At 40.5% G+C, this 27,956-nt stretch overlaps 2 protein-coding genes across 6 annotated transcripts; one reads left to right on the forward strand and one right to left on the reverse strand.

Moving 5' to 3' along the window:
• Positions 1–37: 37 nt before the first annotated feature.
• Positions 38–9,286, reverse strand: LOC134638456 (D-amino-acid oxidase-like). 4 transcript variants are annotated; one of them, XM_065471825.1, is made up of 12 exons: positions 9,202–9,286; positions 6,926–7,690; positions 6,244–6,439; positions 6,033–6,147; positions 3,138–3,214; positions 2,518–2,583; positions 2,093–2,147; positions 1,435–1,539; positions 1,269–1,351; positions 879–996; positions 539–637; positions 38–456 (listed from the first exon to the last, which is right to left on the reverse strand). In XM_065471825.1, exons 3-12 carry the CDS (start codon positions 6,435–6,437, stop codon positions 331–333), a joined length of 1,038 nt encoding a protein of 345 aa, XP_065327897.1. In that variant the 5' UTR covers positions 6,438–6,439; positions 6,926–7,690; positions 9,202–9,286; the 3' UTR covers positions 38–330. The 4 variants fall into 4 exon arrangements, with proteins under 4 accessions (XP_065327897.1, XP_063345159.1, XP_063345158.1 ...); XM_063489089.1 differs by having other exon boundaries at positions 6,244–6,444; XM_063489088.2 differs by lacking the exon at positions 9,202–9,286 and adding an exon at positions 8,402–8,489 and having other exon boundaries at positions 6,244–6,444.
• Positions 8,120–27,956, forward strand: ssh1a (slingshot protein phosphatase 1a). 2 transcript variants are annotated; one of them, XM_063489082.2, is made up of 15 exons: positions 8,120–8,529; positions 10,494–10,531; positions 17,573–17,673; positions 19,732–19,796; positions 20,286–20,407; positions 20,816–20,884; positions 21,064–21,129; positions 21,413–21,607; positions 21,716–21,809; positions 22,758–22,886; positions 23,113–23,159; positions 23,276–23,422; positions 24,734–24,934; positions 25,031–25,703; positions 25,813–27,956. In XM_063489082.2, exons 1-15 carry the CDS (start codon positions 8,449–8,451, stop codon positions 26,917–26,919), a joined length of 3,135 nt encoding a protein of 1,044 aa, XP_063345152.1. In that variant the 5' UTR covers positions 8,120–8,448; the 3' UTR covers positions 26,920–27,956. The 2 variants fall into 2 exon arrangements, with proteins under 2 accessions (XP_063345152.1, XP_063345153.1); XM_063489083.1 differs by lacking the exons at positions 8,120–8,529; positions 10,494–10,531 and adding an exon at positions 14,684–15,407.

The following is a 27,956-nucleotide window of genomic DNA, read 5'->3' on the forward strand; positions in this document are numbered from 1 at the left end:
TGTCGTGTTTTTATTAATTTATTAGTTAAATATTTTAAATTCGTTGCAAATCTTGCATTTAGTGCACTATAAATTCACAAAAATATGTACAATTTATACATAAAAAGTGCTTCTCAAATTATCCAAATCTCAAATAGATTTCAGCATGATTGTCTTACATATGTGCCATTGTTTAATTAACAATGGTGGCCTTGTCCTTAACTTTGCAGGTGCATGAGATTGTTTGAAAATGATGTTTAATATTAAATTAGTGGAGGCTAGGAGCAATATGTGCACTGATGCTGACATTTGGAAAAAAAAGAGCATCAATCGTTACTTCTGCACACCAATTCACAAGCGAGCTTTTGGACCTTTGCCTTTTTGTTCCACGATCTGACCAAAGAGCCTCGCCGCTTCCTCGGCACAGCCTCGGTGAATGGTGAGTCCGAAACCTCCGTGGCCATAGTTGTGTATCACCTGAATAATGCCACAGTATTTTAGACAATTAATAGCAGAAATATGTATTTACAGATCCGCTACTTAGATCTTAAAAGGATACCTCTATGGGGGTTTCACCAGACCATATGGCTTCCCTCTCCAGTCGGACTTTGCTGCGAACTGGCCTGAGGCCAGACCAGTCGTCAACTATCCTGGCATGCTGAGATTAGAGAACAAAGAGATGAAGGCTTTTCAGAACTGAAAATAAATAAACAAATACATAATAATAAAGGTAACTCAGAAACTGCTAATTTGACACTCAGTTACATCTTTTTAGAATGAGGTCTAAATATATAAAATGAAAAATGTTAAATACTTCAGCACCACAGAACACTTACTGTAAATAATTAATCACACTTGACTCATCATATCTTTTTATGGCCTTGCTGAAATCATCGTACCTTGAGACTAGGCTCAAGCTGACAAGCTTTTTCCCAGATTTCTTTATGGTCGACAGAGCTATTCTGTTCACTCCAGTTTCCCAACTGGAAAACGCCACCAACCGTCACAAGACGACTTCTGCAGACACAAATGTTTTGCACACTGATAAAAACAGCTCTTGCTTTCTGTCTTCATTGTACTCCAACCCCAAATCAATATGAAAAAGTGCTGGAGGTGTTAACATAGCGACTGAACTACAGAGAGTAACTACTAAAGCTACTACATTTAAAAACTTTTTTTAAGGTGAAATATATAAAATCCTCTAACTGCAAATGTAGTAATACTATAAGTCAACAGCTGTGTGGTTCTGCAGTTCAGTGCTTATCAGTGTGGCATGTTACTTGTACTACCCTGGAATGATATATGGTGAATTGTATGTTCCTTTGGTGAAATCGTGGGTAATAATCCAGTGCTTCAGCCAGGGAGCATCGACCTGAAATACAAACAAACACCAGTTCATTCCGTCATTCCTTTATCTCTTGTGCAGTACATGCACACAGCCCTGTATATTCTCACCTTCAATATCTGGCCACGGCCTGGTTTCAGGTCTGGATCTGGCTGCAGTTGGCCTGACCACATCCCACTGCAGTTTATGATCACATCTGCTCCGGTTTCAGCCAGCTAAAAAAAGTCAAGGATGATAGGAGATAACAAACATGGTGAGAGATAACTTTTGCTCAACTTGTCTGGAGGCTGTAAAACATTACAACATTCAGTAATAAATGTTAATATAGTACAGACTGGGCATAAGTCAGCAAAACACCATTAAAGACGACCAGCTGAAGTTCAAACCAGGCATCAGAATGAGTAAATAAAGTAACTTAAGTGACTTTGAATGTGTGGTGTGGTTGTTAATGGGAGACCAGCTGGTCTGAGTATTTCAGAAACTGCTGACCTACTGGGATTTTCCCACACTGCAGAAAATGTTCAGAAAAGGAGAAACTATGCAGTGAGCAGCTGTTCTTTGGGTGAAAATGCCTGTGGTCAGAGGAGAGAGACCAGACAGCTGCGAGAAATGATGTCAACATGAACCTAAATCTCTGAGCAATGTTTCCAGCACCTCGCTGAATCTATGTCACGACGAATTAAGTCAGATTAGAAGGTGTGCCTAATAAAGTGTCCGGTGAATGTATAAAGAACTTGCAAGCACAATACACTGAAAAATTTCACTAACCTCCTTGAAGGACTTTATTTTCCTGTGATAAAATTTCACTCCCCTTTTTCGCAACCTGCAAATACAAACACTGTGCACTAGAAAACCTTTTATATTAAGGAGCATCAATGCTAAATACACAAGAACCTAATGAAGACTACATGTTTATTACTCTTATTACTTATACATAACAGGATGAAGTCTCAAGTATACGTTACTCAGTATTTTGCATTTTGGGATCATTTCAGTCCACCAGGTACAGCATATATATCAGACCACATTATAAAATTGTAAACACGATATAGTCTTATGTTAAAGGTAAAATATAAAAACAACTGATCTCAAACACTGTCAAATACTTTGGGAGTTTTAAAGCTAACTCAGGAGGTTGGACTAAATAAATCAATACTGATACAACATGAGAAGTCAGTTAGGTGATCACTCACCACTCCATAAGCCAAGGTAAGTATGTTTTACCCTCTACCATGAGAGCAGTGTTGAACCACCCATACCTGAACAAATGATAAGAAGCATATGTGTTTCACTAAAACTGCTGGTTGTGCAACATTGTCCATTCAATCACAAAAAATATTGGTAACTTTTAGTGGGAAGCTTGTAATACAGTGAAATTCACACATTTAGCATTTTTAAATTCATGTTTATCAAACTAAACATGATTTTATGTTATTTGAAACCTGAGTCTACATCCTCAGTGTGACTTACAACCCTAACCCTGTTATATGTTTTTGATCAAGATCAACACAAATGCCACATGTCGCAAAAAAAAAATACAACTTAAAACTCATATATTCAAATTTAAATTTAATTTTTTCTTCTTTTTTTTTTTAAATTGGTCATACATTTAAATACACATTGCATTTTTTAATTTTAATTTTCTGGCAATTTTTTCATGGTTCAGACTTTATGGGGTCAAGTAGTTTCTTTAATTAATTACCACACATTCAAAGTCAACTTGTTCACACTGTATGTAAACAGCTGACTATGTGGCTAACTATTTGTTCATTTGTGTCTTGTCTTTCATTGGCGTTTTTCAGAAAATGCTTACTTGTATCCAGGAAAAATCTGCAGCTCTCGCTCTGTGAGCTGCCTGAAGCCGAGAACGCTGTCCTTAAACGAGGGATCCTGCAACCAAAAACAAGCCACAGGCAGTGAGAGGGTAATCTTATGGGTGTCACAGTCTCCAAATCACATCATTATAGAGGATGTATCCACTGTGAAACTCTGAGCCTCTTGTGGCCAAACACTGATATTTTTTTTGGGTTTTTATCTTCAATAAAGAAATCTTCAACAGAGAAAGTTACTTAAGTGCATCTTGAAAACCCGCTTGTCTTTACCATGTTATATCTGGGCTGCTAATGCATGGGCTGTCTTGGTGATATCGGGTCAGCTGACTCTTCACTCTGGTTATGACTCAAACGCATGTCTGTGTCACACATTCCTCTCAGTGCTATTGCATTATGAAAGTGAGTCATCCTGTGAAATACTTAGTAATAGCTTAATGCATAAAGATTAGGAATCGAGTTGAAAGAAACATTTTTTTGTTGTCAGATTTCTCAGTACACACTCTCATAGAAGTTAATATGTTAATAAGTGTTTCTGGGTTAGATGGGGTTTCATCAGCTCCTGGTTATTTACTAACTTCCTCAGCCACATTTGCTACAAGAATATCTGAGGATAACCACTTTTTTTTTTTTATGAAGTGCCAAATTAACGTTGGGAATAAGCCCTGCCAACCAAACAGAGTTGCTCTATCATGTATATTATTAATATTTGACGTCTTGCATAGATTGCAGTGAAACTTTATGGTACAATATTGGTTTCCGTTTTCCAACCAGTGATTGGAATTTCCTTAATATGGAACAATATAGTACACTTATGTGGTAACACTGAAAAATCACCATCAGTACCAGTACAGGGAGTTTTTGGGTTGACGTAATTACCCGGTTTCCTAAATAACACAGAATTAAAACATAACCTGATTGTACTTTGGATTATTTGGCTTCTCTAATGAGATACGAGCCATTTCCATTCATGACAAATAGGCTTTCAATGTAGGCATGACTACAACTAAAAGAAATGTATGTTACTTCACTGGAAGTCGTTATTACTCGTGTGTTGCAAGAGAAGGCTCAATGAAATGCTTTCTGCTGCTAAGAGGGAGCAGATTTGTTGTAACACATAAAATTCACAAAAGAATTTCCAGAGTGCACTGAACCCGATTCCGGACATATTCTTGAGTTTTGCATCACTATTGTAACTCTGCATTGTGCCAACTTGGATTGGTTCTACGGCTTTCTATTTCTGTTTTGCTATGCTAAGCTTTTTGTTTCATTATAGAGTTAAGATAAAATAAGAATATGAAAAAATAAGTGTTTTCAAGTCTTCCAGTTTCATCGCTTGACCTGTGAACATTTAACCGGCACTAAACTAATGTGACACAACAGATAAAAAGAGCCCACTGCATGATCTTACTTGCAAACATGCAGAAATCACTCAATGCCAGTGCCGGCTAATATACAGTTGTGTTCCCAAGCTTACATCCACTCATCATGGGCATGGATGTACATCAATGTTAATGATGTCTTTGAACTGTTGTTTTCTAGAGTGGAATGATTGTACAGCATGTTTAATGACTTAAAAAAATAAAACAAGAATTTGGTGCACAAGTTTGAATTTATTTAGGATTTTCTTTAATTCACACAGCATCAAAACTATACATATAGTCTCATATATATACACATTTGCCCCCACTGACTTTTGGTTAAATGTAAGTGGCACCTCACCAGATGTTTCTGGTAGCCATCAACAAGCTTGTTTAAATTGGTTGGTTTTCGTAATGTTAGTCTGCTTTATCCATTCCAAAAAAACATTTTTCATGTGTGTTTGTGTTTGGGATCATCGTCCTGTTGTAACACCCACATGTGTCTAAGATTCAACCACCTAGCTGTTGATTCAAGGTGAAGTTAAAGTTACTGTATGTAAATATTTGAGTCTGTATGTTTAGTTTTGACTGTGTGCAGATTATAGAAAATCTAAAATAAATCCAAACTTGAGCACCCAATTTTTATTTTTTAAAGTCATTAAAGATGCTTTACAATCATTCCACACTAAAAAAGGAACAGTTGAAAGAAATCATTAAATGCCCAAATGCAAGCTTTCTTGTAATTTCTGTATTTTGTAGGGTTTTTTTTATCATGATCTGCTAATGTGGATCTTTACAACTGTTTTTTATCCACTTTATCCTTTTGTAAAGCTGTGGTATGACAAGAATCTGATGAGTGTAAGTAAACTTCTGACCACATCTGTATAAGTCCATCCCCATTCGTTACTGTCAGACCACTCGAGCAGACAGCTGAATATTTCCATATTCCATATTTTCAGAACTGCAGTGTGACAGGGTCCTTACTATATACTCAAGGAGTTTACACGTGTATTCCTGAATGTTTTGTACGTACTATGGGATGTCATCCACTTTGTTACAAGAGTTCAGAATTTGCATATTTGTGCTTTCTTGTATTTCTAGAATAATTATACAGCTTCCACAGTCTTAATCATGTGCAAAGCAATTTTCCTGCAAGTTTTTCTCATTATTTGCTAGAAATGTCTGTGGCGTTAGTACACAGAATCCCAATTAACCCTGATTCTGAGCGTAAAGACAACCCTTAGTGGGGCCTTTCTCTTTACAGTTTCCAACCAGTGCAATCAACAATCCTTTATGTGGCTGAACAAAGCTCTACTTCAGAGCAACTGGACTTTGTTTAGTGTAGATATTGCCCTGGAATGCAATAAATTTGTGAATGAGTTGCTTGATGTTGCACTTTAACTATATATACACACACACCTATGTTCTTGGCTGTAAAAGGTTCCCTAATAAGAATAAATCTTATCTTTGAGATAAAAAAAAGAAGAAGCGTAGTTCCAAAAAAGAAGCAGTACTCACTGGTGCGGGTTCACTGCAAAGGTTGTAGCCAGACTCAAGGAATATTCCCATTTTTATGGACTCAGGTGACTTGAGAAAGCTGAGCAAGTAGTCGAATGTCTCTTTATTCCATTTTCTAAATGTCAAGGACACATATGGGAATAATGTAGCAATAGTAATGTTTGTAGATAAAAACTAAAATCTAAAGGAAAGTTAAATAAAACACACTCACGTCTCCTGAACGTTGCCCTTATCATACAGATAAGGCTGCCAGAAGCCCGCTGCTCCATCACTAGTGGTCAGTGGAGTGAACTTGTCTGCATACACCTCGATGGTCAGCGGACTGACAATAGAGTGATAGTGCTCATAGATGCTCTGAGCTGTTGACAGGCCAATCACTCCTGCCCCAATCACTGCCACCCGCATGTCTGCACTAACATGAGACACAGTGAGACTCACTAACCCATGAAGGAATCAAACATACCAGCAGATTGGGTAAGACTGGATTCATTATTAACATTAAAACGATTTCTTCTTTTTTGTCTATTTGTTCATCGTTGAGAATAAGTTATACGTTCATGAAATATTTAAATAAAATGTAAGTCAATCATTACATGTGCGTATGCAGTATCTATAACAGAAATTACAATAAAGACCTTAAACAACCTATCTCCACTGATCAAACCTCCTGCATAACTGAGGGATGAGCCACAGCTGCAGAACTTGTGCTTCCACATGGTTATTATTAAGAGTACAGTATTACGTAACACTGAGATCTGGCGAGACAAAGAATCCATCTGGGAAGCAACAACTTAGTTACTGAAACTTGAGTAAAAGCAGCATGGTTAGAGGGATCAGACGCACGTGCTGTCAGCATAGTCCACTTTATAGATTACAGATAAGTTTCACCTTACCTTCACTCTGGTTTTCCACCGCTTTGGGCAGAGTTAAAAAGCTAAAGTGTTTCAACTCCGACTCCTAACTGGTCCGCCTCTCTCTCTTGCTAGCAAGGCGGAGATTGCAGGCACGTAGAGCGCAAGACGCGTTCACGGTGTATAGTTTAAACCGCAATCAACCTACTGAGAAAATGCTCTGTCGATCTCGCCTGATAATTAAAACGACTGAAACGGATGGCAGTCACAGTGTTGTCCAAAACTCTTGACCCTTACACAGAAATACAGCATATAAGACAAAAACATAGTTTGTACAGTTCCAACGAATCTGAAAGTCAGTATTTGCTATCACCACCTTTATTCTTCAACACAGTCGGAACTGTCTTGGTCAGTTTTCTTGTCATTTCTTTAATTAATCTTCAGGAATAGTACTCCAGGCTTTTTGAAGGACATTCAAAGCTCTTCTTTGGATGTTGGCTGCCTTTTGTTGGGTTCTCTGTTTACATGATCCCACACTGCTTCAATAATGTTGAGGTCCGAGCTCCTGGGAGGCCAATCCATGACTGGTAGTGTTTTCTATCCCGGTCTCTTTTTACTGCAATGGCAGTGTGTTTGGGATCATTGTCATTTCATTTCAAAAACTTTAATGTGCTGAATTAAAATCAGAGATTTCGTTAATAATGAAGAAATGTTAAAAAATAATGGGCAGATTCTCTGGCAGGTTCTGTTCTGTTCTGCATATCCATCAGTATCAGAATAATCCACCGACAGTCAGAAATACATTACCTGGTGTAAAGCAAAAAGGATACGTTAATAATCAGCAATAAAAATAAAATTGCCATTGCTGTCTCATGAAGCCACACCTCAACACAGATTGACAGGGACACACACACACACACACACGCAGAAGCAACACTTTAAGTATATTCAGATATGCCATTATATTGATTCATTATTATAAAAGCAGTCAGAACAGCAATAACAACAATAATAATAATAATGAAATTGTTATTGTACTTTGGGTCGCATTTTGCACATTATTATGAGTCAAGTCACGCCTACTTATGAACAAAATAGTAAAAACATATTTCAGACATTGCTTATTTTTCGTATATCTGTAAAGTTTTTTGAATATTTATTTCTTTCGCGATTTTTACATTTTGTTCCTACCCACGAGTGTGGTTTTACATAGCCTTATTTGTGTTTTCTATCCTGTTGTAAATAGCCTGTTATGTAAACCTGAATTGCCTCGTTTAAAGGTCGCATACAAACAGGCTGCTGTACATGTCAGTTGCCGTGATGTCACTATTATTCATAGGTTTAGCAGTTATATTATGACTGCATAATTACAAAAGAAGTGTCGCCGGGATGGATTGAAGGCATAACTTCCTTCACCGGGGGCCCTGCCTGAAAGGATAACTCGGCTCGGTTCCCTCCAATCATCAGTCTCTCTGTCAGCTGTATGTATCGTTAGCCCAGCAGCTAGCTGCAGCTCACCAGGCCAGAGCGGCCGGCCGGTGCATCATCATCCTCAGCTCCCAGCCATGGCGTTGGTTACTCTGCAGCGGTCCCCGACCCCGAGCGCCGCTTCCACCGCCAGCACAGCAACTACGACCGCGGGGGAGGTGAGTTTGGTGCCGAGTGAAGCAAAGCTTCAATGCTCCGTTGTGGTGGTGTCAGAGTGAGGATGAGGGAGATGCTGCCAGAGGAAGGCCTGCTGATTGAGGCTGAATTAGCTAGTTAGTTATGCTAGGCTGTTAGCTCATGGTAGCTAGCAAACGTTTTCGTTACAGAGAGTTGTAGCTGACTATCGCTTATTCCAATTAGTCTGTGAAATCTTTTTTGTTATTTAATAATATTAAAAAAACGCCACACCTGTTAAATTGGCCAGGTGTCCATTTTAAAGAGCTAACGTTAGCTTAGTTTGACAAGTGCCTCATAAATGATAAGAGCTGTGGCTAACATTAACGTTAGCTGTTTATGATGTGAGTGGCTGACATTAAAAATGAACGTTTTTCTTAAATATATCTAGCACACAGCACTGTCAGGGAGCTTAATGCACTGCTGCTATATTTGCATTAATTTACTGACACTAAAGCTGTGTGGATGTTTTGAATCGGCGGACTTGACCATAAAATATCTATTACACAAATCAAATTGGAAACAGTTACACACAGATTATCGCTATTCTAATTTCCATTGTGCTGTGTTGTTGGTCGTGCGATTAAGCATGGGAAAATACCATATTCCTGGCAAACAGACACATACGACGACAACTGAAATTGTTAATACTTAACTGTAACAGTAGAGAGTCACGGTTTGAGTTTTCTGCATACTTTCACTGAGAAGAAGTAATGGTTTAAGCCATTCAAAATAAGTTCCCTTTGCTATTTAAGTAGTTATTCGTTACCAGATGGGGGCGCTAACTACCAGCTATAGGCAGAGAAGCTTACCTTGTGCTGCTCTCTGCCTGTAACAGAAACTAGAATTACTATCTGTAGCTGGCTTTATTTACAACCAGAAGTGTGTGAGCTGTGTTAGGTAAGGATAGGCTGAAATACTTCTTATTTCTACCTTATTTTGTACTCATAAATATGGTGACACGTTAGTTAGTGCAAGTAGATTGTCTTCTTTTTCTAAAGGGGATTTTTTTGGTCCTGTCCTGTATGTCATTGTTGCCTGACGGCTGTTTAGGTGTGACAGATAAAGCTGGCAGAAATCTGCTGCAGCTATGATGTCATCTGCTCATGAGGGGTGGGTGGGGTGGAGGAGGACTACTGTAGGAAGGGGAGGAAGGAGAACTGAGGTAAACAGGGAGGCAGGAGACACTGGTATGAAGGCACGAGGCAGCTAATGTGTGAGGTTATTTTCATGCTTATGCACAATAATAAAGACACTCAGCTCGCTGTGCATTGCTTTGTGGAAGCCCGTGCAAAATGATTTCCTTCCATCCTCCCTACGAATGGTACTCCTCAGGTTTATTTTTCCTTTTGGCTGGATGTTTGTTACATTCAGCATCAACTGAGTCCCATTGCCAGTACTTTAATGCACCTTCACTGTGACAAGAAAAATCGTCTTTGGAACAACATGTTTCAAAATATTGATGAACTTTAGAGTCTTATCTACACTCACACCTCGTAAGCTTCTCTTGGCGGTGTGGCTGCCTTTAAAATGAAGATAAAACATGTACCTTGACTACACTGGCGTTTACTTCAGTCATGTTTTCAATCAAACTCTACCCTAGCATCCCTACAATCCTGCTGTGGTGAGCCATTATTGATACGGTTAAGAATAGGTGTTTGAAGTTGTACAGCTTTCTTACAGATCATTTGATCACATGAGTAGCTGTAGTGGTGGTAACCCTAGAAAGTATGCTTTATATCAAAATTTAGTATCTCTGCATGTTCATCTTCCAAAATGTAGATGCTGAATGTATAGCGCCTCCATTGCTGCTTGTTTTTTTCGCATACATTTATCAGAGTTTGTGCTTAGAAAAATACAGGCAAGACTATAGTTCTGCTATAGCAGTAACAGTGCAGTTGAAATGAGTTCAGTATGGTATAAATTTTTTCTGTTATCTCTGTTGCAGGATTTTGGGAGTGAAGATGAACGGCGAGTAAATCTGAGGTAAGTTTACTTCAAATTTAGCTTAAGCTTTCTGTGATATGGGACCACACAGGTGTTATCAACTGACTGGCTGCATCTGCCTTTGAGTCATTTAGTAAAACCTGGAATATTGGCAAACAAGGTGCTATCGGTGAATGAGCACACCTGATTGTCAGGGTCATAAAAAGCGTGTGGGTGTGTGTCTGACTAAAGTCTACAGTTCTTAAAAGCCAACTGTAAAAAACAAAAACCCAAACCAAAAAAAACATGCTGTTCCTAGTAGTCTATCATGTAATATGTTGACAATTATGTCTGTTTATTTATCAGCACTTAGACCGATCAACGTGTTCTTGGACTGCGCATCATTATCTGAGTCACTTGGCGTTCCCACAGCTTTTCATTTTTGCTGTTTAACAGACTGTGTGTGTGTGTGTGTGGCATAGATTGAAAAAAAAAAACTTAACATTTAGGATTTGATCTTTTTACTTATTAAAAACACACAATATCAGCATTTTTTTTAAGTATTTGACAGTAAGCAAATTATTAAGCAGTGTTTAATGGGTGTAGATTAAAAAAATGCTTACTGACTCTCTAGTCTGTTCGGATGGATATGTCATGTACACTCACTAGCCACTTTGTTAGTTGCCATTACTGTGCCAGTACCAGGTTGGACAACTGTCTTAATTCTACGTGGCACAGATTCAGCAAGGTGCTGAAAACATTCCTCAGAGATTTTGGTTGATGATAATTTATTGGCACAGTCATGACGTGAATTTCCTGTTCCACCACATCTCAAAGGTGCTCAGTTGGATTAAGATCTAGTGACACTGTAAGCCATTTGAGCACAGTGAACTCATTGTCATTTTAAAGAAACCAGTTTGAGACTTTTTGAGCTTCATGACATGGTGTGTTATTCTGATGGAAGCAGCCATCAGAAGATAGGAAGAGTGTGGTCACAAAGGGATGGACATGGTCAGCATCCATACTCGGGTAGGCTGTGGCATTTAAACAATGCTCAGTGGACTAAGGAGCCCAAAGTGCTTAAAGATTGCACTACCAAAATTGTGGTCTAATTTTGGTGAGCCTGTAGCTTCAGTTTCCTGTTCTTAGCTGCCAGAAGTGGCATCTGGTGTAGTCGTCTGCTGCTGTTGCTTATGTGCTTCAATGTTCAACGTGTTGTGCATTTGGAGATGCTCTTCTGCATACTTTGGTTGCAGCAAGCGCTTTTTTTAGTTACTCTTCTTTTCTGTTGTATCAAAGCAGAGTAGCCATTCTACTCTGGCATAAACAAGGCATTTTTGCTGAGACAGCTGTCGCTCACTGGTAAACCCTAAAGATGGCTGCGTGGGAAAATCCCAGTAGATCAGCAGTTTCTGAAATACTCTGACTAGCCTGCTTTCTTTCCATTCTGATGCTCAGTTTAAACTTTTACAGGTCATAGTAACTATGTCAGGTGTATCTAATGCATCATATATATTGTGTCTTTATATTATGTAGGAATGTGAGAAATCTGACATGACTATAATGTACAGTAAGTGTTGTAATCTGTTCTTTTCAGTCTGAAGTGGTTTTCCCTTTGTGTTCCAGATCGTATAACAAGAACAAGAGTGCATTTTTAGAACAGTCAATGATTTCAAGAAACCACTTGGCTCTAGTAACTTGTGTTTTGAGCATTCAAATTTGTGAATATTCCCAAGCCGAATATGTTTGGTTTGTTATCTTTGGATAAGGGATTCATACATTACAAGTTCTATGACTCAGCTGTGTTCAGTAATAAAATCAGTTTTCTTCCAAAAGTTTGTTCTGAGTCCCTGGGGCAGTTTGAGAGAGAGAGAGGTGTGTTTTTTCAAAATAGAGCAATTGTCCCTTTATCGTGTGTTATTTTATTCTTTTTGTAACATTAATGCAAATGCACTGTTTTAGGCTCTTTGAGTTTATGTTGATGTAAATGTGTAAATATTTTTGACAGAGAAAACATGACGCAATTTTTTAAAAAAACGTTTTCTTCCAATAACTGTGCAAGATGTGAAGGTTTAAAAAACTAAAATGCAATGACTGTGTAACAGTTGTATTTTGAAAAATGAACTCGGCCAAACTGAATCTCAAAGCACAGGCAGACTTTTTATTTCACAACAAATCAATACAATAACTTTTGTAACAGCTTAGTCCCATGTACAAAATAAACTTGTCAAGACGGTGAAACAGAGAAAGCCGGTCTTTGTGTGTCACTAATATTGACAGATTTCTCTTTTCTCCTGTTGAAAGTTCTTTGTTCTCATAAACTTGATTCCCTGATTTCCTATTATTCACTTTGGATGATGTGTGCACATTCATCATTTTAAGAGCTTAGTTTCTTTTGGAGTTATGCAATCTTCTGTGCTGTGTCCCCAAGCAATGCATGTGTGAGGGAATGATCTATGTATGATGCGAGTGCTGGCTTGCCTCAAGATTTCTTTCATTTTTTGAGGAGTCTGTAAGATAACATTCTGTGGTTAAAATGCCAGTAAATTCATGTTTATAGTAAGGCGTAGTAAGTTGTCTTTTACTTGACAGGAACATTTCTCTTCAGATAAGACTGTGCTTATCTTCTGCGGTAGATATGTAGTTGCATCTGTTAATTGACAGCTGTGCATCTGCCAACTGGGAGTATTTGTGCTCGCTGTTCCTGGCCCACCTCGATAATGATGACGAATTGGAGGGGTTGATTTGGGCCAACATAAACATCATGCAGGTGTCTATGGCGCTAAACCAAGGAATGATTTCATTTTACCACCTTGTACACAGCAGAGGTGGGCAAGACACAGAATCGGACAAAAATGTGTGTTAATGTGTGCGTTAGAGAAAGAAAGCACAGCACAGATAGTGAGATGAAGGACTGGTAGATGAGGTTGTCCACAGGCACTTGTACTTTTATTGTCCAGAAAGTAAATACTTTTACTCTTTTTTTTTTTTTTTTTTTTGGCAGAACAAACTACAGTAGAATCACCAGGTCTGGGTCTATTTTTCTCTGTAACACGATGACGTTATTTGTTTCCTGTTCAGGCCCTCCAAAACTCCACAGATACCTGAGGAGGTCTGTTCCTCCATGTCCGGCCCCTCCCTCTCTTTACTGCTTTCAGTGGTGTCAGTGAGAAAAATGCCAGCATTATGCAACTGACAGCCCCGAGAGGAGGCTTTTTTTCCCCTTATTGTGCTGCTGTGTGCAAAACACTCTAAGACCGTGGATAAACCCGCCTGGTTACAGCCTCTGTGTAGCCTCTTTGTGAGTGCTCAGTCTAATCCAGAGTACCTTTCTAGCTCACCTGGTGACTCAGAGCAGTGCTTTAGCAGACATCTGGTCCTGCTTGGCCCCATCCAGGTCCACCTGGACACTTTTATAGGAGCAGCCTACACCTTAATTAAATGACATGCCCTTATTCCTACCTGTTGCTTCTAAAGCTTGACCTTAAATGCAGAATAAGTTCCTATGTTCAGGTCTACGCTTCTGCTTCCTGCACCTGGCACATCAAGCTGTTTAGGGTTTCACCTGGACTGCCACAGAACAGTTTGTAGAGTACAGCACCTGCTAGTAACCACGGGTGTTACAGACGATGTCCCATTGTTGAGGAGAAAAGGAGGGCTATCTTGTTATCCGTGTCGCAGAGCTATTGTTAGTGTCTGTTAGCCAATCCTCTCAGATTAACACAGTTGTGCCGCTTCATTGTATACGTGTGGGGGGTTAAATGCTTGGTGAGAAAGAGAAAGTGCAAATGAAAGTTATAGCCTAGGCTACCATGTGGCTACCACACATCTGCACGTTTCACCAATTGTTGTGAACTATAATGGCCTGATTGTATTTAATTTCAGTTCCACATTTCCCTTCTTTACCTGCATTTAAAAGCAATAGTCCTTGGTGACATATTAAACATAGAGGATATGCTTGTTTTCACCTCCTGTAATCTGCAACAATATAACACAATGTTGTTTGTTTGTGGTTCATGTGAATGAGTGAGAACCAGCACTGGCCACTTTAAGGAAAGAGCCAAGATAATCCCTCCCTTATAAGCCTGCGTATAATGAGATTTAGGAGTTTTGGGACGTTGCCAGTTCTTACTGTCCTATCCAGCCATGCTTGGCCCATGTGTCAAGCAGCCTGGAGGAACTACCTTGGATTCTGTTGACCTATAATGTGGCATGGAGACATCCCATTAGGGAGTTTCAGGCCAAAATTCCTCAGTCTGCTTTTTTGTCTTTCAAGTGGTTTTGCTTTTCCCCTGCTTTTCTGTCGTTTTGCAGACATGGTTTTAGCAACACAACATCCTGGAGATAAATGTTTTGCATTAGCTAAGGAAGAAACCACCTCTCTTTAACTTTGTCATTCTCAGCTGACACAGATTTCATACTGGAGATCTGCATTTTGAGTGATACTGGAATATCTTAATTGTAACAGAGCTCAGTGTAACACTGCAAAAGTGTGCGATAGAGACAGGACAGACTGGGAGACGAGGGAGACTGGTTGTGTGAGCCTGAGGCAACGGGTGGAGGCTGCACTATGTCCCTGCAGGAAGAAGGCTGACTTGCACAAAGAGACGCTCACATGAGGGAGGAGGAGGAGGAGGCGAAACGGAGGGAGTGGCATGTGAACAGGCGGCACTTCTCTACTGAGCAGCGCAGATGAGTACAGGCTGTCAGTCAGTCTGTCACTCAAGAGTGCTGTAGCCACCATTCTTCTCTTGCTTTGCTCCTTCACTGTTTCTGGAGGCTGACCAAGAGGGGTTACCTCGTGCAGGAGACGCGTGTGTCTGGTTCGGGTTAACAGGATGTATCTGGTTGTAGAAGCCATTGAGGAGGCCATGATGAAGATGCTACCTTATTTTGTGAAGAATGCAGTGTTGACCCAGAGTGAGATAAACCGCATGTAAGTTAAACTTAACTTCTAAATGGGATTTAAACAGCTAAGAATGAAATCCTTCACTGATATGATAGTGGTTAGACTTTTAATTGGTTTTTGAAACAACTTGGTATATTCTAACTTTTAATAAAATCTGTCGGTATAAGTTGTTGAAAATTGGCTGGATTATATTCTAACAGATGCCGTGGCGTCTTTTCAAGTCAACAGACTAAATTGGTTTTAGAACTTTTCCTGCTGATATGAGATAATGAACATCAGTTAAAAGCAGTTATCCGATTCTAAAATCTTGGATTCACCATCATTCTGTTAGTAGCTGTGCTCTTGTGACTTTTTCACTGTGATCTTTTCACTATGATGTAAATAAGGTATGGGTACAGCACTTCACATTCTAGCTGAATCATTTTGGCTATCTGGCGAGCTTTTCTTTCATAGTCTTTTGTGTTTTTTTGTTGTTGTTTTTTTGTTTTGCTTTGATACCAGATGTATTTTTAGCCATAGTGTTTGTGGAGAAGCTGATAGCAGGGTGCTGCAGGGTAAGAGACAGTAGGTTCAATTAGGATGTCTGAGTGTGATCGTGAAGCTGCGGGACAGCTCTTGATTTTACACGAGGACAAGTTTCATCGATTCTCAAATTTCACCAGAGTGCACTTTTGGTTTTTTGTTTTTGTTTTTTTGCTAGAAGTTATCAGGTATCACAGGTTAAGATCAGTGAACTTACAGTTGGATTACAACTTAGAAAATGACAGCAGCATGGATTTTGTGCAAATTGCTGAGCAATAATGGGGCTGTTGCTCAGCTCTTGCTCTTGGTATTGCCACTTTTGGCACATATAGTTGTTCCCTGACAGTAGACCTTCCTGACAGCGTAATAAATCCCAAGCAGAGAACACAGTGAAACAAAAATCCTCCAAAGTGAGACAAAAAGCTCTTGTTGAGAGGTGTCCACCCCCATACTTTGTCACTGAAACTTTTTTGCTGTGCTGCTGGGGGCGGCCGGAATTTATTGTGAGGTGTACAAAACGAAATCCTTTGTTCCCACAAAATCATCTGTTTTGAGCCAGGCCTGCTCTTGTGTATGTGGGTTGTGAAAGTATGATCAGAGAGGGCTGTTTGGGAGAGGAATTCCAGAGCTGGATATAAAAATGTGCAGTAGTTGATTTAATTTAGATGAGGACATTTATGATAATAATTCATATTTGAGTTTTTCTCTGAGGCAACCTTAGGAGCCACTGCAGTAATCGGCAGTTTCCCCTGGAAGTGTGATTTCATCTCAGTTCTTTTCATTAAACTTGTGCAAACTTGAGATGCAAAATATGTTTTCTTTTCTTTCATAATCATAAACTGATTCCAGTGTTGCTTTCTAAGCTCACACAACATGAAAACAGTGATTTCCCGATGACCGTATTTACAGGCAGGCACTTCTTTAGTACATGTTAGGATTTTGTTTTTTTAAAGATGTCCTGATTTGCCAGAGTGCACACACAGAATACGTGATGCGTGTGTTCCACGCAGCTGCCAGGTACTGTAGATTAATGAATGCGTTGACATTGTTTTTCAGTGAAATGGAATGATTGAATTCAGCCCGGAGGAAACACCTCACTTCTTTTTTTTGTGCGCTTCCATACTTGTGTCGTCTGTTGACACGTCCAAAGCCTAACCTGAAAAACTCATGGATTTTTACAAGCAGGTGTGACGTAGTAATTGCTGCTTTTTGGTCTTTGTGGAGGTTAAGCGCCGCAAACAGCTGCAGTTTGGTCAGTTATTTGGGCCTGTGCTGCATTATACCAAGACAGTGGAGTCCTGACAGGTCAAATCTGAGTGCAGCCCGTGCAGCAGAAAAAAGACAGATAAGCATTCAGGATCAAAGCTTGATTCATGGCGGCTGCAGACCTGACGTCTGGCCCTATAACGTGGCAGCTGGGCTTTTCCACTCAGCTGTTGAGGTAATTCGCCCGCAGCAGACAACCAGGATTTATTGTCATCTCGTTGGATGTTTCCAACTGAACAGAAGCATCCTGTTAAAACTAAAAATTTCATTTGTCTCGTGTCCCACTGTTTGGCTGAGTTTTCCAAAGAACAACCTGAGCTGTTGCTCTGCTGAGTTGTGGTTTACGTACAGTGTGTCTTTTCTAAAGATGTGTAACCCCTGACTTTCCTCTCATTTGTTTGCAGCCTGAGTGAGAGCTTCTTCATGGTGAAGGGTGCTGCTCTCTTTCTGCAGCAGGGAAGCAGTCACCAGGGCCAGAAAGCACATCCTCATCACAAACATGCAGGTGAGACACTACAATACCCACGTCATTCACCCAAACTGAACTCATGAGCTTGTGAATCTCTTCATTAGACTTCTCATCCAGGTTGGCTGGTAAACTTCCTAACACTGCAGCAGATGTTTGCGGCTGAGGTGTGGAGGATGGAGGCTGCCTCGTTGATAAGCATGTTCTAGACGTGTAGCTTAGGCAGATTAGTGCTTAAATCCAGCGTATGTTAGCACTGTGGACAAAACTTCTGCTGACGATTAAAGGAGGGCCTTATCATTTGAATTACTTTGCTTGTGTTAACTTTACTGAGTAACTATAAACAGTTGCACTCATATTTCCCTTTTGTGACTTTGTTTGGTAGTTTTTCATCATTTTAGCTCAAGCAAGATAACCAAAATTATTCAAGTTTAATTTTTTATGTGAAACCGAGTTTGTGGGTTCTTTGTGTAAATTAATGCCACAATACCATGATATTGCAATAGAATAATGGAATTTGGATATTGTAGAAATAGAAGCATTATGCAGATTGCTTTAAGTCTCTCATTTATGGTTCCACTCCTGTGAGGCCTGTTTGAACTTAAACTAGTGATTTATCTGTAATTGATTTTCTATTGATTAAAGTCAGAGGTTTCGTTACAAGTTGAACTGAACTTGCATGTATCTTTAATCACTTTTGAAAGACACAATTATAGCTTTAAAGACACAAGGCTTACGAGTCAGTCCAGTGGCATGATGGGTCTTTAACACTAGCCAACAGTTGAAGCACTGCCAAGTTATTTGGCAAGTGCTGGCTGCGGCTGGCAGCTTCGTCTATGCTGCCAGCCACTTTGTCAGGTAACCCACATATTTGAAGGTCCTACTTTGTCCTCATACACATTTTACTATGGAAATACTTGTGTAATTTCCCAGTAACTCTGGCCTTTAAGAAAAAAAAAAGTGCAGAACAGTGAGAGGGATTCGTGCAAAACGTGCATGAGAAGAAGGGAAGAACAACTGCTCTGTGGGAATAAAATATTTTGGTCTCATCAACCAGTTTTGTGGAAATAGCCATGACATTAAAAATACAATGCTCTGCAATCTGGGAGACAATATTTATGTGGCTGTGACATGTTTGACTTTACATACGAGTGAGCTGTTTGGTTGTTGTTAACTTATCTCCAGGCTCAGTGGTTTAAGTGAAGACTTTAAGTTGAACTAGTTTAAACTAGACTAACAAAACAATTAATAGAGTGCATTTATGTGTTGAGTATGACTGGTAACTTGCAGCTGTTAGTATTAGGAACTCACTTGACTTTGATCCACAGCGTGTGAATAGTTTCCTGAGGATTTATTTCTAACAGCTATGAAGAATGAACCCAAAGCATAAACAGGATCTGTCAAATAAATTCAGAGTAATGTTTTAGTGCTGCAAACAATAACTTGGTGGACGAGCTTAGGAATACCTTCAATATAGTGTTGATCCTCCTTTTTTTTTTTTTTATTTGTAGGTTTTAAATATAATGTATATAGTTTAAGCCTGGCCCAAAAATCAGAGCAGAGAAATGAAGTGACACGGCCAGAAAGAGTCTTTTACTTTGTCTCATGCCAGTATCTGTAAGTTAAACCAGTCAGGATGTCAGTTTGTTTCTGCTGACCTGTTGTGACATATTTCAAAATAGCTGGCTCTCTATCAACTGCTGGTCCATCTCCACGCCCTGTTTTATTATCCAGCTCCACTGACATGTCTTGGCAGATAGATCACCGAGTGATATAAAAGGAGCCGAGACAAGTTCTTGAGTTGTTGTGGTTAGATAAATTTGCACATGCAATTTCATTGTCAGTTCACATTTTGTCAGCTGATAAGAATCACTGAGCAGGTGATCTGTTCATTTTTCCAGGAGCAGGTATTAGTTTTGGCCTTGGTGTTAAACACTAGGGAGCAGCCTAATTTCACTTACCTTCAGTATCCTGCAGCAGTTCATTTAATAAGCCACTGTGCTTGCTTTTTATTCTCCTTAATTCTCCTTATTGTTTTCAAACTACAAATGTGTGTATGGTGATGAACATTTATAATAACTGTCACCACCTCAACAGGTGACTTACCTCAACACCTGCAGGTGATGATAAACATTCTTCGATCAGAGGACAGAATCAAACTGGTAAGAGACAGCTTAAATCTGTTCATACATCTAGATGGAAATATGCACACACACACACACTCAAACACACACAGTGAGGCCAGTGACTAACAAACCCTCCAGAATGCATTTTATTGTGTAATCAGGATGCTTATTTGCTCACTGTAATTATTAGCTCACAAGGGCAGGTTTGAACATACTGAGGAGAGCATTACAACATGTTTCCATAGCATAGGGGTGTATGTGTTACCCACTTTATGTTTACCACCTATGTGCCCGCACACATCCTGAGCACTCAGCTACCCTGTTGCATCAAGCGTGTGACACTTTGTTGGACAGAAAAGCAGTTTACCAGAATTTTCTTGCTTCTCCTGTGCATTAGCTTTTATGTGCAATTGAAGTTAACACAATGTTTACATTTTAATTCTTATATAAATACTTAAATTAGTGTTTTAAAATGTTATAACCTGCATGAAACACTTTGAATTCCACTGTTTGTGTCTTGTACAGGCAGTACGGCTGGAGAGTGCATGGTCAGATCGTGTGCGGTACATGGTGGTGGTGTACACCAGTGGGCGACAAGACACAGAGGAGAACATCCTTCTGGGAATCGACTTCACCAACAAAGACTGGTAAAATATGTAGAGTTTAATATTCTTCAAGGCTAAGCTCCATTTAAGACTTGATATTTTTATTTACTTTGTGTTTATTCTGAACAAGACAGATGAAATAATTTATACAATATGTACTTGTGAATGTAGATAACACTCACCTGCACCACTCTGACTGAAGCTTAAAATATGTCCTTGTTTCTAGCAACACACAAGCTCAAACCTTTGTACCTTAAAACAGTTGACATTTAAATTTCTCTGTTGGAGGCATGGAGTTACCTGTGAAGCTAGTAGTTTTAAACAAAATACAAATTTCTTGTATTTTTTCTTGTAACAACTGTAGGAAGTGTTTTTCATTCTCTGATTAAAAGTCCATGTAGACATTGTTCTTTCATTCCCTTTTTTGCCTTTTTTATTCTACTTTTCCAGTAAAAGCTGTTCAATAGGCATGGTGCTACCTCTGTGGAGCGATACAAAGATCCACCTGGATGGAGATGGGTGAGTTTGGGGTTTTTTTTTTTTTTTCTTTTTAAAATTCTTTCTTTATGACCCTTGTTTTAAGGACAGAGGCCACAGCTGGAGCATAATCGTGCTGCTTTTTTTTTTTTTTTTTTGCGCATCCATCCCTGACACTTTAGATGAACACATAGTAACCATCTGTTTTATTTGCTCCTCAGGGGTTTTACTGTGAACACGGCAGGTCGGACTCATGTCTTCAAACCCGTGTCAGTGCAGGCTATGTGGTGAGTAATGATCAACCCCCGGAGTCACAGTGGCTGGCTGCTACAGTTCACTTTCATGGCACACAACAATAAATCCCCTAATAGACAAACTCTGCTGCAATGGTGCAGGCTGAGGCAGTGCTCAATCTGCCACCTACTGGCATAAAGACATATGTGCACAAAAGTGCACAAGGACAAACTGTAAACAACACAATCATGTGATTTTATTTTATTATTATTTTTTTTCATCATTAAAGAGAATCAAACTATCAGTTCTTTATTTTCCTATTCAACAACCATCTAGGTCAGCCCTGCAGGTTCTGCACAAAGCATGTGAGGTTTCACGCAGGTATAACTACTTCCCTGGAGGAATGGCTCTCACCTGGATGGGCTACTACGAGAGCTGCATCGCTTCAGACCAGAGCTGCATCAACGAGTGGAACGCCATGAAGGACTTGGAGACCACACGACCAGACTCACCCACCATGTTTGTCGACAAGTCAGTAAACGCGGTCCAACTTTAGCTTTTGTTGAAATGGGTTCAGATTTTTTGGAGCAGCTGTCTTTAACAAGTGCTGAGAGTTTCATGAGACGACATCTTTTGCAGGCCTTCAGAGAGAGAGAGGACAGAGTGCCTTATTAAAGCAAAACTCAGAAGCATCATGACGTGCCAGGACCTTGAGAACGTCACCTCCAAACAGGTTTAAAAAAAAAAGTCATTTACTTTCCATTTCATGTGGTTTAGTTTTGAAAGGCTTCCTTTAAATTTTATTCCTTAAAGATTTATCATTATTTATGGAAATACTTGGGCACGCCTGTGCAAATTTCTTGCTTTGGAAGTGAAAAGAACTACTAAGCAAACATCTAAACATGCATCCTTCTTTTCTCTCATTAACTTAAATTGTAGCATTTGGCTATCCTACCAAGTTAGTTGTTACTAACCTCTCTTTACACCATTTACCTTTTCTATTCTTGATTTAGGATTTTATTCACTTTTTACCCACTCTCCTTGCAGTATAGTAATGGTGTTTTGAGACATTTGCTTGTGCATAAAGTCTCCCTGCAGATTTTCTGTTTAGGAAACTCTGAATGCCACTCCATACACTTTGTGCTTGTTGAGCTCTAGTTTGGATTTGTTTTTTACTTAAATTTGGTCAATGTAGTCTCTTCATCAACAAACGGATACAGTGAATCGGGCTTACCCAAGTGCAACGCTTTAGTCTTCTGTGATGAGGTTGCAGGTAGGATTTCCTTTTTAGATGTAGATCCCGTTTCTGCATCAGTGCTGCAGAGTGGAGAGGTGCAGTGCCACTTGTGTCAGCTAAACCTTCCTGCAGCTCCTTTGCAGTTATTTGAAGGTCAATATTCTGCTTAGGTTTCACCCAGCAGATGGGCAGTTGTATCTGAAAGTATTAATAGTCTTTCAGATGTTGTCAATACCTCCATATTATTGCTTTAACTGCCATTTCTTAATGTAAATTTTTGACTGTCTAGCTTGCAAGATAAAAGATGTTTTGAATAGCCCCTGTCCTTTGTTTTAGTAGGTCACTTGATGAAATAAAAATCAATGCACTAACTTGTTAAGAGATCACTTAAATGTGTGTTTATTGCCCTTCACACATAAGTCATGCTGTGTGTTTTTTGTTCAGATCCGTACAGAGTTGGAGCAACACATGAACTGCAACCTTAAGGAATACAAAGAGTTCATTGATAATGAGATGCTGTTGATCCTGGGTCAGATGGACAAAGCCACCCTCATCTTTGACCATGTCTACCTGGTGGGAAAACTAATGCTGTCTCTTACATTGACAGAAACATCTGCTACATCTGTTGTTTCCTGCGAGTAGCTGAGATAAAATGATTCCTTTTCTGTTCTACCCCAAAGGAACATTAGTGTTAAAGTAATCTTGCCTTTAAAATCATTGTTTTGGAGAAAGAACAGTCTCCCGAAGATTTGAAAATATACCCAGTCTAAACATTATTTTCTCTTATTTTGTTTTTTAGGGCTCTGAATGGAATGCATCTAATTTGGAGGAGCTGCAAGAGTCAGGGTGATTTATTTTAGATAATAGAGAAGCTCAGATATCCACATAAAAAAACATATTTTCATTATGATTTGAGCAAGAAAGAATGCTCTTGATGAGTTCATGTTATCTTTCCTCCCCAGGGTGGCCTATATACTCAATGTAACCCGAGAAATAGACAACTTCTTTCCAGGCACATTCAGTTATCACAACATACGCGTCTACGATGAAGAGGCCACCGACCTGCTTGCTCACTGGAACGACACATATAACTTCATTGTTAAAGCAAAGTGAGTCCTGAGTGGAACAGAAAACATGTTGATGATATAACTATCTGTATGTCATCATCACTAGAGACTTACTGTCAACAAAGCTAGTATTTTAGTGAAGTAACACATTGGTACATATACAGCTGAGGTCATAAATGACCCCACTCGGTAACTTCAAGGTTGTAGTACATATACTTACTCGCCCATTCATTAGGCACACCTTGCTAATACTAGGTCAGACCCCCTTTTGCAGTCAGAGCTGCTTAAAATTCTTTATGCCGTAAATTCAACAAGGAAACATTCCTCAGAGATTTTGGTCCATATTCACATGATAGCATCACGCAGCAGATGATGCGAATCCCCCGTTCCACCACAGCCCAAAGGTGCTCTCTTGGATTATCCTGCTGGAAGCAGCTGTCATAAGATGGCCCCACTGTTTTCTGTAATACTCAGGTAGGCTGTGGAGTTTAGTGCTCGGCTGGTAGCAAATATCCTTCATAGTATTACACCACCACCACAAGCCTGTCTGGCACAAACAACCATGCCACGTTCACTTAAACTGTCTTTCTCCCCGATTCTGATGCTCAGTCTAAACTTCAGCAGGTTGTCATGACCATGTCTAAATGACTAAAAGCATTGAGGTGTTCCCATGTGATTGAATGTTTAGATATTTGTGTTAAAAAGAAGTTGAACAGGTGTAGTTAATGAATGGCCCAGTGACTCTGTTATGTAGCAGAAAAACAGAATTCCAGCTTAACTTCCTGCTTTAGGGATCATATTTTCTGACAACACTTGAACCAGCCAGGCAGGTTCTTGAAGTGCTGATTAACACAAAATTTGCTTTGGTAAAGTTCACACAGTGGGGAAATAAAGGGATCCACCAGTTTAAGTGTTAGGGGGGAGGTGCTCAAGTCCATAAGCTGAGGCCACAAGTGAAAAAGAGAGATTTTGGGAGTGAGAGAAGGAGAAGCAAGGAGAGAACAAAGTAAACAATTGAGAAAACAAACCTCACATCTGATTATTTTATCACGGGTGTGTTCCAAAATATTTCTTAATAAGTGTAAAACCGTTCCAGCATTTTCTGTTTTACTTTGGATCATCCCTTTCACAAAACAGCTGAATCGAGTAATAGAATGAGTCTGGTTTACTTATTAGGAAAATTATTCCTCAGATGCCTCCTTTGTTTTTAATCTACTATCCAACCTCAACAGTTTTTCAAATGAGACAAAGGCAAATGTGGAAAAGGAAAGTTTGTAGTTTATTTGGTTATTTTCATTGCTAATCGATGTTTATGTGTCTTTTATAAAAATGTGCATGCATTCCTTCCCACAGAAAGAACCGCTCAAAGTGTCTCGTTCACTGCAAGATGGGTGTCAGTCGGTCTGCCTCCACCGTCATCGCTTATGCCATGAAGGAGTACGGCTGGTCGCTAGAGAAAGCTTATAACTTTGTCAAGCAAAAGAGGAGCATCACGCGACCCAACCCAGCTTTCATGAGACAGCTGGCAGAATACGAAGGCATTTTGGATGCCAGGTATAATCCCTCGATTGATCTATGCATAAATTGTCTTCTCTTAGGTGAACTCTTTAAACTTTTTTAAACTTGTGTTTGGTCTCTCTCTGTTTTCAGTAAACAACGGCACAACAAGCTCTGGCATCCAGACGGAGACTGTGAGATGGCCGAGGGACAGCAGGGAATGGCTCAGTGCTGCAGAGGAGAGGAGGGAGGCATCCTGACTCCAGATCCAGGAATGTCTCCCTGCTGTGAGGAAGCACTATCTGATAAAGGTGCAGCGTGCCCCTCCCCATGCAGGACTGTTCCCCTGGAGAACGACCCAGCCTACAACAACTATTACTTCCGCCGTCTCTCTGACTCTGCGCTGGACAGTGAACCATCAACACCTGTGCGCGGCCCTCCCCTTCTCGGCATGGAGAAGGTCTTTATAGAAATTGAGGATGTGGAAAGGGATGCTCTGCTGGATGACGAGGCCTTTGATGGCCGTGAGGGCTTGCCGCTCCCCCACTTTGGGCCGACGGCAGAGGGGACTGCGGCCCAGACCTGCAGTCGTGGTCCGGAGCCCCTTGAGGAGCTGCGTCTGAGGCTGGAATTCAGCACAGTGGAGGAGGAGGATGAGGAGGACGTGCAAAAGGAGGAGGCAGAGATGGAGGTATTAATGCAGCCAGATGATGGAGGCGGCGGTGAAACACAAGATGTCGAGGTAGAGGGTAATGGGATGGATCTGGCAAGTCTCAATGAAAATTCCAACAATAACAACCATTTCAGCACTCCACGCAACTACAATGTAAGTTTGAAAAATGAAGTTTAGCCCATATTTCAGATTGAAAATGCTAAATATTTGCATAAATAACTGTTGCTTGTTGCATTTGTTTTTCTGCGCCGTCTTTATTTAGGAAAAAGCTTCCTCCATCCTTCTTCCAGCCGATGCTTCTACACCACTGCCTTGGTGTGATCAGACCAAGTCTTATCTGAAACGAGATTCTCCAAACTTGGCTTCTAAGCGTTGCCTTAACCCGACTCCTCCCGAAGTCCCAAGTGCTTCATTCCTACAGTCCCATACCTCATCTGAAGGCCTCAGATCCTCAGTGGGACTGCGGTGCCCCTGTGGGCCTCTGTGTGACTGTGCCAACTGTGCTGCCTCCCCAACCAAGGCTCCACTTGAAAGAGAGGAACAGCTTGGAGAATCACTGCAGTTAGTAGAGCCTGAGCATAATGGGGAGTTCTCTGAAGTAAAGACTGAGCTTGATGAGAGTCAGTCTGCTAGTGCCTCAGAGGCTCTCCCTGAGCTGATGAAGATCAATTCTGAGGAAGACAAGCCTGCAGTGGCTTGCTACCTTGGCCAACAACAGGAGACCCTTTTACAGCTGCGACGATCTGGGTTGGTCCGCCGCCGTGCAGAGAGACTAGAGAGACTTGCGGGTTTATCTCAGGAAAGCCTGCACTCTCTGAAGCCTTTGCACGGATGCCAAATGTCCCAAAAAAGTCCCTTTCACACTGAGGAGGACGAGGAGTTCTCCGGTGACTTCGCTAAATCTTCAACGCCATGCCAAGTGCGGTTAGAGCCACTGGTGGTGCCACTGACCAATGAAGCCTTGTTGGGGGTGGTGGGGTCTGGGCTGCTTACACCCACCTCCTCGCCTCACGGCTCCACCTTGACACGCAGCTCCAGCAGCGACAGCCTGAGGAGCGTGAGGGGGAAGCCTGGCCTCGTACGTCAGAGGGCACAGGAGATCGAGACCCGCATGCGGCTAGCAGGCCTCACCGTGCCCTCGAGGCTGAAGCGGTCCAACTCGCTGGCCAAGTTGGGCAGCCTCAACCTGTCCTCTGAGGACCTGTGTTCAGTCTGCTCCTCAGATGCAGGAACACTCCTGCTCCTCTCACTGTCGCCAGAGCCAGACCCCAGCTTGGACTGGGACTCCCCGACCACCTCTGCGCTATCCCGGCCCCGCAAGGACTTGCACACTCCAGAGAGGGCACTACCAGGTGAACCTAGAAGCTGACAAATCAAGTGGAGGCTGTGTACGGTCCACTCATCCCCTCTTCTGTCACCCTGCGGGGCTGAAGAAGGTTGTACAGATTCTGGAAACGGGAAAGGGTCGAGTCTGAGAAAATAAAAAGAAAGCCAACTGTTGTTATAAGGAGTGTATGCTCTCCTTTGCCACATTGTTTCTCAAACTGCTGTTCACAGTGATGAAAGTCATATTGCTGTATCTGAGAAGTGTGTAAAGCCATCAGTTCACCTCTAAGTTGTTTGATTTATGGACAAACAAGTGCCTTACCTACGAGACCAGAGGCACAGAGCTGTGTGTTCGACCGCAGAACGAGACGGTACGGTGATCTGTAACCTTTAATTTGGTGTCCACTGGCACTTACCTTATTTTTATCTGTCGGGTACAAAGTGGTAGCCTACATTGATGAACTTGATTCCCTCAAAGAGCTTCACATAAAGCAAACTGTTGAATAAACATAGAGTTGTTTACCACACGGTTTATGTTTAAGATGCTAGCGGGTTGTAAAATTAATGGTTACCTCATGTTGTGTTCATGGAGCTTTTGCTCACATGAACGCCAAGCAAGAGTTTAAGTCAGTTCAGTTACTGATGTCTAGTTAAAGTGAGGAAATCAGTTTGGTTTTTAAATCCATTTTAATGCAGAAGTGTACTGTGTTAATGCATTTACTATGTGTTAGTCCCTGAGTGAGTGAATGGGATGAGAGTAGAGAGAAGAGGTAACTTTTTGCCAGAGGCACGCTCACTGTTCTCAACAAACAGAAACATTTCTGAGTTTGTTGTTCCTTTGCACTGCTTTTTTATTGAGTGAATACTGGTACACAACAAGCTATCTTCCAAAATAACATTGGAGTAATGTTATTGACCTCATCATTCCCTACAATGTTCACTGTTCTTGGGAGACTGAAGTGAGGAGTCACACTACATGGCTGAAAATCATAAAGCGTGACAGAAACTGGGGATTTATGACAGCTAAAGTTAGCTGAACATTCTTGACAAAACAACAGAAAACATTACAACATTCTTTAC

This window comes from Pelmatolapia mariae, linkage group LG12, assembly GCF_036321145.2.
Source record: "Pelmatolapia mariae isolate MD_Pm_ZW linkage group LG12, Pm_UMD_F_2, whole genome shotgun sequence".
Taxonomy (NCBI): domain Eukaryota; kingdom Metazoa; phylum Chordata; class Actinopteri; order Cichliformes; family Cichlidae; genus Pelmatolapia; species Pelmatolapia mariae.

Excerpts from the sequence above, each read along its gene's own strand:
- LOC134638456 (XM_065471825.1), bottom strand. The coding sequence starts at position 6,437 with ATGCGGGTGGCAGTGATTGGGGCAGGAGTGATTGGCCTGTCAACAGCT. Across the intron at positions 6,148-6,243 it reads AAGGGCAACGTTCAGGAGAC|AAAATGGAATAAAGAGACAT; the intron begins GTGAGTGTGTTT and ends CTTGACATTTAG. Across the intron at positions 3,215-6,032 it reads TTTGCAGTGAACCCGCACCA|GATCCCTCGTTTAAGGACAG; the intron begins GTGAGTACTGCT and ends TTTTGGTTGCAG.
- ssh1a (XM_063489082.2), top strand. The coding sequence starts at position 8,449 with ATGGCGTTGGTTACTCTGCAGCGGTCCCCGACCCCGAGCGCCGCTTCC. Across the intron at positions 21,608-21,715 it reads CCCACCATGTTTGTCGACAA|GCCTTCAGAGAGAGAGAGGA; the intron begins GTCAGTAAACGC and ends CATCTTTTGCAG. Across the intron at positions 25,704-25,812 it reads GCACTCCACGCAACTACAAT|GAAAAAGCTTCCTCCATCCT; the intron begins GTAAGTTTGAAA and ends GTCTTTATTTAG.